This window comes from Arachis hypogaea, chromosome 2 (assembly GCF_003086295.3).
Source record: "Arachis hypogaea cultivar Tifrunner chromosome 2, arahy.Tifrunner.gnm2.J5K5, whole genome shotgun sequence".
NCBI lineage: Eukaryota > Viridiplantae > Streptophyta > Magnoliopsida > Fabales > Fabaceae > Arachis > Arachis hypogaea.
Window position 1 is genome coordinate 99,660,121 of NC_092037.1, and position 12,818 is coordinate 99,672,938.

The 12,818-nt window shown below is 29.0% G+C and overlaps 2 protein-coding genes across 2 annotated transcripts; one reads left to right on the forward strand and one right to left on the reverse strand.

Annotated features, from left to right (window-relative positions):
- The first annotated feature begins 3,431 nt into the window (after positions 1 to 3,431).
- LOC112720425 (uncharacterized) lies at positions 3,432 to 3,995 on the forward strand. The gene has a single exon (XM_025771372.3). The coding sequence runs from the start codon at positions 3,432 to 3,434 to the stop codon at positions 3,993 to 3,995; it is 564 nt and encodes a 187-aa protein (XP_025627157.1).
- A 2,442-nt stretch (positions 3,996 to 6,437) lies between these two features.
- Positions 6,438 to 9,620, reverse strand: LOC112756494 (probable pectinesterase/pectinesterase inhibitor 41). Its single transcript, XM_025805098.3, has 3 exons — positions 8,801 to 9,620; positions 8,037 to 8,479; positions 6,438 to 7,535 (listed from the first exon to the last, which is right to left on the reverse strand). The coding sequence occupies exons 1-3, from the start codon at positions 9,355 to 9,357 to the stop codon at positions 6,844 to 6,846; spliced, it is 1,692 nt and encodes a 563-aa protein (XP_025660883.1). The 5' UTR covers positions 9,358 to 9,620; the 3' UTR covers positions 6,438 to 6,843.
- Between the last annotated feature and the right edge of the window lie 3,198 nt (positions 9,621 to 12,818).

A 12,818-nucleotide genomic window follows, 5' to 3' on the forward strand; every position in this document is an offset into this window, starting at 1 on the left:
ATGCCCCGGCGTTTGTTGGAGGTGACAGTGTTTGTAGGAAGAAGGTTGCAGAGCAAATTAGGGTTGGGAGGTGACCAGGAGACTAGCTCTTTGAAGAGGAAAGTGGGCTCAGCATTCAGCAACGTTATTTTACTTGAATCTTTTTTCCTTTTTTTTTTGCCAGCACTAAAACGACGCCATTTCGTGGTTTGGGGAGAAAACCGATACTTGCTGAAACTTGGCCGATTCGACTAGTTTGTCGGTTAATCACCGATTTGACCAATTTTTCGTCAATTTTTTTAGGACAGTTTTATAGGTAGGCCGAATTGACTTATTGACCAATTTTTGGTTAATCCGATTGAACCGGTTGATTCGGTTTGATTTTCAAAACCTTGTACATAACTGATAGAGATGCGTTATTTGATAAATGTGAAAAAAGGTAATATTTGGATATGGGGACAAATGTTGTTCCTATATGGACGTGCCCTTATATTTTTCTTTCGCGCGGGTGGGAGTTACACGGCGGAAGAAGCAGATCAATAACGAGAAAAAACATAGCAGCTAGAATTGATGGGGAGAACGAAGCTACATGGTGGCAAGAATTTTTAGAGTTAGTGATTGGCGCCTTTGCTCTTTTAAGGTCTGCACAAAAACGAGAAAAATGACATTAAATTGTTTCGGCCAAATATTAAAGAGGCTGACCAAAATGTTATTTGGGATTGTTTAGACACTAAACTACCACTATTCTCATTAGTTTTTAATAAAACATTAAAATATTAATAAAACTTTTGCTATTCTTTCAATTTATGACGGTTTCAAAAACCGCCGATAATTTTTCGCTGTAATTTTTGGTTTATCTTGTTGTGAATATATGGAGGTGAGAGGAATGGGAGTATATATCCAAGGCCTGCCTGCATGCTATATATACGCATTTAATAAGTAGGTTTATATAAAATAATGTCCTATTAATAATAAAATTTAAATATATGTGTAATTATTTTTTTACTATTTAGAAGATTTCTAATATTCTATTTAGTAAACTTTTATATATAATGTATTTAATTATTTATAATTTAAATTATACTGTTTTAATGTATGTTGGATAAGTGAAGAGATTTTGAGATCAGAGTGCGGTAGCGGTGAAGACGAATGATGTTGACAATGAGTGACTATTTTGTTTTCTTTAAAGTGGCTGATGATTTTGTTTGAATAGTCATAGTAATAGTAAAAATAATAATAATAATAAATATAATTTAATACTTGAAAGATATATAACATGTAGAGTCCAACTGAATACAATTTTGCATTGGAACATGGTTCATGATTATTCATGGATGAAAGTGATATGGTCACGGATGTACAGCAATGTAGTAGAAACAAAATGAATTTTTGTCCTTCAAACCTCTTCATTTTGGTTCCTACAATAAATTTGCATGAGTACTGATTGATATGTATTTGGTAAACGACATTTTTTTTGGTATCTACCATAAATAACTTGGACTAATATAACATTCTATTAAAGCTTCCTACCGTACTAAAATTCATTCTACACCAAAACGTGGACACTATGTCACTGCCATGCATCGGTAGGTGAATTATATTATGGATAACATGAAAATAATGAAATACATCTACAATTTTTGTTCGTTTACGTTTTTGTTAGCACATCGATCTAGTTCTTATATTATCTATAATTTTTTTTTTGAATATGATCGATCACCATTTATTTTTTGGTTGTGATTTTTTTTTTTGACAGGTTTGGTGTATATGACTATCATTTATTGGAAGGCAATGGACATCATCAACGACGTTGAAGGAACATTTTTTGAGTTGAACGGAGATATCCAATAGCAAAGAGATGCGTAAAAGATAGATGGTGTCCTGTTTTGCGATTATTTGTAACATATGGCTAGAAAGGAATAGAAGAATTTTTTAGCATAAGAGAAAAGTGACTGACAAGATTATCCATGTGTCCTTTACAAATTATAAAGAGTGGCTAGGTGGGGATCTCTTTTGTTATTAATGACAATAACAAAGATGACAAATGATATAATTTAGCGTTCGTGGTGCTGACTTTTCTCTTTTTTCTTTTTTTTATTCCATATATGTTGATCTTCTTGTTTATTACTTACGCAGTAGTTACGTTCTACTTAGTTTGTTGAGCTCATTGCTTTTAAAAAAAATGTTTAATTCATCTGTTTATAAATATTGTCTACTTTAACATTTCAAACCTTACGATTTTGTTCTTGATATATAATAAGAATGATGGCAAATCTTCTATATTTATCCATCAAATCATATCCCAAAAAAAAAATTACATTCTTATAAGATATGTTTTGTTCACCTTCAATCAATCTGACCGACGCAAGTAATATAATTAATTGGAAAATTTAATTTGAAATCATATAGAAGTAACAGCTGCTTGAGTGAGCTAGGGTCTAGGGACATCTTTGAAAAGAACAAATGATTAAATTTTATTTTTATCAATATGTGTTATAATCTGTTGTGATGACTCTCGCAACAAACAAATAAGACCACAATTATGACAAGATGTCCATGTATAACAGAGCATTATTATCATGATTTTTCAGTTGAATATATATTTAACTTCCAAATTAAACCATTATATCTGATCCACATGTTAAAATTATATTAAAGACATTTATTTGCCTCACTTTTTTAGAATATAATGATACTGTTAACGAGGGACTAGCAACTTTAGTATACTCTCTTCCAACAAGGCTTCTTTTTTATTTACTCAATGCATTTGAGTTTCAGCTAATTTCACTTTCTTCGTCATTCACGCACATCGATAATATTTGAGAAATAAAAAGAGTCAGAAATTAATTATTAAATAAAATAAGTTTTGACTATTTTTAATTTTTTTTCGTTCACTCATATATCAAATATCTTGCTTAATTATATATTACTCTTAAAAAGTGGCGACACTTGGCTTCTAAAACTTACGACTATATAAACATTTTTGTTAACAAAAAAATTGTTGTTTGGAAAAAAAAAAGTCGTTGTTAACACTATAAATTGTAGTAGTGTGAGTAATCACTAATCACCTCTTAATAATATACATTTTTCTAAATTTTATAAATGAGCATGAAATATATATTGCCATTAGGCGCATCTCACGGGAACCATGCTAGTAACTCCATTAAACTTAATCTATCCGAAAATAGAAAGCCATGAACGTTGATCAGTAATAATTGGGTGTCAATTATAGCAAACAAATCGAATTTAGCAATTGATGTTAGGCTAACAAGACTATGAACAATGCCCATCGTCAATTAACATCCCCAATTTAGAAACATAAACACAACCATTCAAAAAAAAAAAAATCATTCTCAATGTTATTTATTTAACTCCCACACTATTGTGATCTTAGCTTCAACACCACTTTTTGACCACAACAAATTCCTAACCAAAAAATTAAAAATAAAAACATGAAGACAATCACAACTTTCTTGCCTCTCTTGACCATCTTTTGCATTATCCTAGGAAATCACAAAGCTGTTGCATTTGATAAAAACCTCAAAGGGAACGAACTAATCAACGTAGTATGTAGCGAGTCACAAACAAAGGATCTATGTCTTAAGGTACTTACCTCGGACCCATCATGTCCTCAAGCAAGCCTACAAGACCTAGTCTTGATATCTCTTAAGGTCGCGGCCGCGAATGCGTCCGGCATCCTAACAGAATGCAAGACGCTTATCGACGACCCAAATTTTGACCCGGCATTCCAACAAGGTCTGGCTGATTGCAAGGAGACTTTGTTGGATGCCGAGGGTCAACTTGAGGACACCATTGCTGCCACATTGGCAAATAAAGAACATGATGCTCAAGTTTGGCTTCAAGCAGCATTGGCAGCCATTGATACTTGTGATGCTTCAATTCCTGGTGATGATGATATTTTGTCCCAACAAAGTAGAGCTTTTCGCCATCTTTGCAACCTTGCCATTTCTCTTAGCAAGGCCTTGGATTCTTCTTCTAAGATGAAGCCTAAATAATTCTAATTTAACCAACACCACTACTACTACTACTATAGCATCTCTTTGGAGATTTTTGCTACCTTATTATTATTATGGTTGAATTTCTATATCTTATTACTCATAAATTTTGTTATAATGAGAGATGATTTTTATGTATCATGTCATCTTATCTATGTGTACACTTTTACATGAGCATGAAATCCGTTTTTGGATTTTGTAGGAAAAACTTGTATGTAATGTAATTTGATTGCAGCAATTTTGTATACATACAAATTTAATTATCGTTTATTTTTTATTCTATTTTTTTTTTGGCAAATAACATACAATAAAGATAGCAGTGAATCTTATTAGTCACTTTGTTTATTGTAGATATTTTTGCTAATTAACCCACCATTTCTATTGTTGTGTAAAAATTGAGGTGGTGAATTTATTTATATATATGCACTAAAATAATTATTCTTTATTTAGTATAAATCATTCAAAATAATTTTAATATGGATTGTTTGATATTTTTTTCATAATTAGAATATTTACCTTCTAAAAATGTAATATATTATTTAATATTTTTCATCCTGTATATTGGTCCCAATTTTTTTTTTAAGTTCCGCCATTGAGTTGGAGGGTTTAAGATTTAATTCTGCTTGAAATCTGATCCAAACGCAAAGCATATTTTATTAGGTCAAAATTTGAATTTGTTATTTTGATCCGATATAATTTTTGAATTAGGTTCAGGTCATACTTTTCTGTAGATTTGAGTTAAAGCTATATTTAATTATATATATATATATATATATAATGAAAATAAAAATAAATTATCATATTTTTTATATTTTTAATTAATATTTTTTATATTATATAATATTTTTTGTTTTATAATAATTTATTTTAATATAAATATTATATAATATTTATTAAGTTTAGTTTTTAATGATAAAATTTTATTAATTTATTATATAATATATACATTATTAAGCCGAATCAATTTAATTTAATTTATTTTAAATTAATTTAATATCAAAAATTTAAATCATTAAAATAGATCCAATAAAATATTAAAATAAAATTAGAATTTAATTATGGAAAAGTTTAGGGGACCAGCAATTTTGTGGAATTTTAGCCAGCATGTAACCAGCAGAGGAAGGTAAGCCATTGGATGAAATCTCACACCAATCTCACACCATCAAATCATCATTGATGGCTAGTTGATGACTAACAATCACAAAAATTGCTGATCCCCTAACATTGCTCTTTAATTATACCTGACTTAGTCCAACTTTTGTGCACCCCCACCTTGTTCTACAAGTTTTGTATTTTGAAATGAGAATTATTGACTGACTAATAAAACATGACGATATGGAAGCCAGTGGAAATGGTGATTAACGTTGAAGATGGGACGCTTGTCCTTTTTTGACTTGGCCATTAACCACTTGTTCTTTGTTCTTGGGATTTCTTTTCCTTTTTTTGGGGGATACATTATATTATCTATATTTTTTTTTTACTTGTTCCATATTTCAACAGTTGCATTGTATATATGTATTCCATTGGTTTTCTTTGGAACTTGGGAGAATTATTTATCTATACCATGGATATTATATAATAATTATATCCTACATGCATGACATTCCAATGTGTGGTTGGACTTATTAACACTTGTAACTTGGCCAATTTAAAAATAAAAGGTATAATAATTTGTAGAGACATGAAGTTGCATGTTTCTGCTGATTAAAAAAAATATAGCAAACTAATATTTTAATTTTAATTAATTAATTGTGAAACTTTTATTTTTTTAATTTAATATTTAATTTAAATTTTAAAATGAGAGTTTATCAATTGGAATTTAAAAGTTAAGGTAAAAATATTTTTTTTACAAAAAATTAACTAATATTGAACGGAAAAGATTAACTTCTTAATTGAAACTCTTAAAAAAATTACTTGGAACCATAAATAATAAAAAGCAAATAAGCAGGGGAAGTAAAAGAAATTGCTTAAAAAAATTACTCTTTCATTCTCTTTTATATATACTGGTTATTTTTTTAGTACATCTGATCTTTCGAAATTGGAAATTGTAACGGTGTCTAACAAAGGAAGAAGTGTTTGTCAATGATATTACTATTTTAGTAGAATAGGAAAAATCTCACTAGCTAGATCAGATATATAATAAAAAATAGTTATGTAGAAAAAACTAAAAAGAAAGAGGTCAGTGATGTTACATTAGTCAAAATTAAACAATCTTAGACGCGGCAAAGAAATTAGGAATAATAATTATCTTCGCCATTCCCAATTGAGTATGCAATAATGCTAAGATCCAACTATGTATTATATTTTATATTATTCTCTATGATATCTACGTCAAAATCAGCGGTTGAATTAAACAGCTGACAAGCACTTAATACATAATCAAGTAATTAGGTGGGTCATCACAACAACAATAAACTATAAGATGGATTATTACAACCTTAATTAATATATAATAATAATCTTGACTTCATATATAAATCTCATTAAATAACTTTCATACAATGTGTATAGTTTTGACATTGCACAAGATGCATGGGCTTAGTTAATTATATTACTATGCCCCACCACTTATTTCATATGAATGAGAACCAAAAGAATCAATACAACAAAATATGAAATAACAAAGTAATTAAGGATGTGATCAAGTTAATTAATGTATATATATTTAGCTATCTATATAGTTTAGTAAAAACTCAGTAACAGTTAATTTTATATAAAATTGATAGGAGACGAGAATCGTTAAATGATAATTTAGTCAAATTTATCAAATTATTTAATGACTCTCAACTATCAATTTCACATAAAGTTAAGTTAACTGTATATGAATTTTTACCGTATATTGTAATAACTATATCAAGCTACTAGTGTAAGTGACACCTGTCTGGGGCAACCAATCATCTCCAAGCAAGAAATTAGAGACAGTGAAATTTGATGCATCCGTGGAATTAATCACATGGTAACCAGCCCAAGTGACTCTGTTGGAAGTGTTAGAACCGGGTCCATTGTTATCATACTCGGCATAATACAATGTACTCAATGCAAAATCACCATCCCATTCTTTCCATCCTTTAGAATCAACCACACTGTCTATGAAAGTTTGCATGTAAACCGTCCTAGAGTATTGTTTCCACGGCCTACCAAGGTAGGTCGCGGCCGCGCCAATGTTCGCGGCCAAGTCATCACTCGGCTTGATTGTGCAATTATGGATTGAGATTCCGGTGTTTTGGTTTGGATCGGTTCGGCCTTGGGCGGTAATTGCATTGAATTGTCCACTCATTGGGAGTCTAGGGTATATGTTACAATTTTGGAACACGGATGCGGCGTTACCAAAGATAAAGTCAACGGTACCATATATGTCACATTCTCTATAAAATTGTCTTAGAGAATGTGCATAGAGTGTATCTTGGTAACCCTCAAAGCTGCAACTATAGAATGTGGATAGATCGGCGCCGTTTCGGAGTGCCACTGCTTGGTGTTTCACGGCGCCGGCGGTGTTCCGGACGGTGAAGTTCACTCCCACAAATCCTTGGCCTACCACGGCTGCAACATAGTCAAAGATATTATTAATTAAGATGAATGTATGATTTAATTTTAATTACTAAATAAATAAATTCAATTCAAATCCTAACTACTTTGCATTGATTGAGCCATTATTTAATTGATTTTTTTTTTCAAGACAATTTGGCAGGTGTGAACTGGATTCAAATTCTCTTAGCTTACTCAAAAGTAGTAATAGAAAAATTTATAAAAAATTCTAAAAACAGAAAAGTTTTTAGAAAACAAATTATGTATCAAATTAAGTAGAAACTCACATGTAGTTGTTTTCATGTGAAGTTGATATTTAAGAATCATTAGATGATTTGACAAATTTAACTAAATTATGATCTAACAGTTTTCAACTATCAATTTTACATCAAGACAATTGTATGTGAATTTTTACCGTCAAATTAACATATAAGATAAGCGTGAAAACAAATAATATGGGATATATTTATTATCCATAAAGTATGAAAATTGAAAATGATGTATCATTATACGTACCAAAAGTGGCGGAATTAAAGGTTGTCCAGCCATCAACGACACTTTGATTTCCTGTAATGATTGTTTTGTTGATTCCATCTCCAATCATCATCAAATAAGTCTTCTTTTTATCAATGGACACGATTTCGTCGTAAATCCCGGCAGTAACATAGATCAAGAAGTACCCGTCCGTGGACGACGACTTGTTGGGTGCAACCGCTAAGGCATCATTGATGGTGGTGAAGTTTCCTGTGCCGTCTTGGCTAACGGTTACAATGCCGTTCACCTTCACCTGGGTCCCCACCACCGGTTCTAGAAGGTTCCGGCGGCTCACCGACTCGTAGATTGCTCGGGTTTGGCTCGACATCTGCATTGGAGGCATGCGACCATTTTTGAATCCAAGTTGCTTCCTAGTCACTTGAACTGATGATGTTCCAACTTTGTTCTTTGTCTTTGGAACCCACCTATAAATCAAAATAATTGTCAAATAAATGAAAATATTTTAACTTTATGTACAAATATTTAATTGTATATTATCATATCAGTAAAAAAGATTCGCATTAGCCAATGAATTATAACTCAAATTACATAATCTTTTTATATTTATCTAAAAATCGCAGTTCAAATTTTTTATATTTAATAAAAAAGAATAAGAATAAAAAATATTAAATAATTTAAATATATAATTAAATTATTTAATATAATATATGTCAATACAAAGATATTTTTATAAGAGAAATTGTCACAAAATTAAGGTGATGAATGAAGCAAAGAACACTACTAACCCTTTAGTGAAGAGAGCAAGAGAGACACTATAAAGCTTAGTGTCATTAGAAAGTGGAACACTGAGTCCATTCTTGACGCTCCAAGCTGAAGAAGCTTCTTGAAGTCCATCCAAGCATGTTTGTTGGTTCGTAAGAATGGCACTAAGAAGGTTCTGGATATCATCAGCCTGGTAACTCCCCAACACCCTCGTCGTCTTGTTCACCGTTTGAAACGAGCTCGTCAAGAAATCCAGGTTCAGTTCTCCCAGTGTCTTGCAATCTTGAAGTGCTCGAATCGCGGGGACGGAAAGCGTGTTGCTCCGTTGAAGATACTTGTTAACAAGGCTCAAGAACTTCGTGGCTTGTGAAATGGAGCTTTTAACTGAGAAGCGGCCATAGTAATAGACATTGGCGTTTTTTGTTGGAGGGAGAACGGATTTGCAGTAGTTTGGATCGGGTGTGGATTTGCATAGATTGGTTGGGGTGATTGGAGTTGAAGGAGGTGTGTCTGAAGAAGCTATGGAAGCAAAGAAGAAAGGCAATAGAAAGAGAATGATGAGATTGAGAAGCTTAGACATTGTTGGGTGTAATAATAACTTGTGTTTTAAGTTATTATGATGAGAGCGATGGAGTTTGATATTTGAAGAGTGTGATGAGTGATTTGGGTTTTGGATTTGAGTTGAATTTATAGGGGAGAAAAAAGTGAGGGATTTTTCTTTTTTCTTTTTTTTTAATTAGATTATGATATTGTGATTGCGTGATGGGTTTTTTAAGTTTATACATGCTGGCTGCCAAAGTGCAAACATACCATAGAAAGAAGACTAGTCGTTGTAAATGTGGCAAAAACCATTACTATAGAATACCATATATAAAGAATAAAGAATAAAGCTCTTTCTAGTTTCTACATTGAATGTAGTTTTTTTTTTCTCTTTCTTATCTTTTTAAATATAATTATTTATATATCTTTATTTAATAATTTAATTTTTTGAATAAATAATTAATTTAATTATTTTGTTAGTTTTTATAATTTTATCAAATTTTTAATTACGTCTTTATAATTTTTTTTAATTTGGTCTCTATATTATTTTTAATTTTATAATTAGATCTTTTTTATATGAATGAAAAATGTTAAAATTAATAGAATATTTTTCTTAAAAAATATGTAGTTAAATATCTAATTAGATTCTTAATTGTAGATATTTTTTTGTGAAAAAATATTTTTTTAATTCTAACATTTTTTATATTAAAAAAATTTAATTACAAAATTAAAAATAATATATAAACCTAATTAAAAGAAAAAAATATAAAAATTTAATAAAAAATTTGATAACATTATAAAGAATAATCGAATAATTAAATTTAAATAATTTTATAATATAAATTAAATTTTGTATAATTGAAAATTTTTTATTTTTTTCTATACAAAATTATTAATGCATACACTTCTACTTTTAAATGGACTTTAATTAATTCATCTTATTGGCATTAACATTTTTTAACTGATCTAGAAATTAAAAGTCAAAGATAACTATCACTTTAATACATCATTGTCTTTGGTTTTGTGTTTTCTGTCTCTTGTAATTTTTTTTTTCAAATAAAATTCTATTTGTTTTCATGACGGTGTTGTATATATTGCACTGTAGCGCAGCTTAAATTACGTGTGTGAAGTCAACTAAAACAATTGTCTGATGCGCGTTGATCACTACTACCGTCACATAAAATCCGATAAAATTTGATAACCATAATTAAGGATGGAAGGATGTTATATATTTATTTATTTATTTATTTATTTATTTATTTATTACCTAGCTGTATGCAAAGTTTCTAACTTGGACGACGGGGTCAATATATAATAGGATCATGCATTCAACGGTATATATATGTATATGCATGCTTTCTAACTACTCTCAAATTAATACTTTATTTACTTAGATTATATTATTGGCAATTATATGCGGTAATGGATTTCCCACTAGAATAATTATCTATTAAGATTTTCGGTGATTGATTAGAAATCATTAAATAATTATGAATCATAAAAGTTTTAAGGTTAGATATAGTGTGTATGTTTGGGGTCATGATCTATTTTAGCGGATGTAATCATTTTTTGAAATATCTAGTTATTAGTTTTTTTTTTCTTTTCTCCAAAAGCATTGTTATTGCTCAATTTATAGATATTAAAATTTGCAAGGGTTGTATATGTATATTGACAACATACATTATTCTTATTCCTTTAGCATTTATCAATGAGAGTTTGAGTCATATATTCTACGTATCTAAAATATCAATGCTCATGTTTGAACCGCTTAAAAAGTTTTCCGTAATCAGTTGTATACTTGTTTACTTTCATGGAATATCTAAAATTTTATAGTACTGGATTATGACGTCATTATAATTAAGCTAAGGTTTACCACAAATTAAACGTCTAAGTATATTAATGTACCTACTACGTATGTATATGTCGTAGTATATGGACAAATGTTAATGCGTACCCAAAAAAGTAAAAATGTAGCGTTTTTAAAAAAAAGCATAAATAATTTTAAATTTTAAATTTAAATGATTAATATAAAATATAATGAATATATGGTTAAAATTTATTTAAGTAACAGAAAATGCAGCACTCTTTACTTAATAAAGAGCATTTAAAAATAAATGTAGTATACAATCTAAAATTCTAAATGCATCTTAAATTCAAATAATTAAGACTTGTATATGTTTAGATGCAATTTAATTACATAGTTTAGTTAATGATGATAAACAATGTAAATTAGCTAGGTCCAATGTTATTTCAGATTAGGAAGAGAATATATATAAATATAATACATAAAATTTGAGAAAATATTGAAGGGGCCAAGGGACATACAGTGAGAAGGGATGGAAAACGTTTGGTAAAAGTTTGCCTCCTTTTGGTATCAATGCATTTGGAATTATATAGGTATTGTCAATAACATGCCTAACTAGTTGCATTGCATGACTACTCATAAAGTACGTCTTCATTTAATAATGAAAATTAGGCAAATGTGTGACTTGTAACTTGGAACCACATTCAGAAAATAATAAGAACTAACGCTGTTATTAATTTTATTAATTATTTTATAATATCATTATAGTCAGATATAATTTATACAAGGTGCAAAATATAAAGATTGATATAATTTGGATCAGAGAACATCAGAATAAGATACAAGACAAAATATTAAAAATATTACAAAAAATTAGTAATTTTTATATTTTATTTGATAATAAATTATAAAAATTTAATTTGTTTTTATTTTTTAATTTAAAAAATAAAAAATACAATAATAATAAAATAATTAAAAAAATTAAAATAAAATATTTTTTATTAATATTTTTATATTTTTTATTACAATAAATATAAAATACACTAATTTAATATTTATAAATATAATATTTTTATTTATATTTTATTTATCAAATATAATTTTATATTTTTATATTTCTATTTCAATGTTTTGTATCTATAAATAAAGTAATAAACACCCTTAAAGTATTGTGATGATAAAAGGATCAAAGGTTAAGTAAATCCACAAGATTATTGGACTATGATTTAATGAATATCCTACTTTATTTGCAAATCCAAACAAAACAAAACAAAATAAAATCAATCAATGAATAAAGAACTACCTATGAGAAGATTGATACAATTTGGACTAAGATGATTGGTTACATGTTTGATAAAGAAGAGTACTATCTAGGATCTACTTTTGACCTTAGGAAAAACCTTTATTATGAATTTATGATTCTAAACGCGTAAAGTATTTGTCACCTCTTGGAAATTTTACAGAAATAAATGTCCCTACATACATATTCCCTACAAACCGTTGAAGATCTTAGAACCCTTCAATATAAAAAAATGCCAAATTTTGCAAGCTGTGTCACAAGACAACTGAGTCAACAAATTATATACAGTTAAGACTTCACTCAACCATAGAAATTAAAGTCTAGCAGCATAGAAAGACCGAAAAAAGGAAAGTCTATCAGTATAGTAGTATAGCATAATATGCTTGTAAATGTTTCA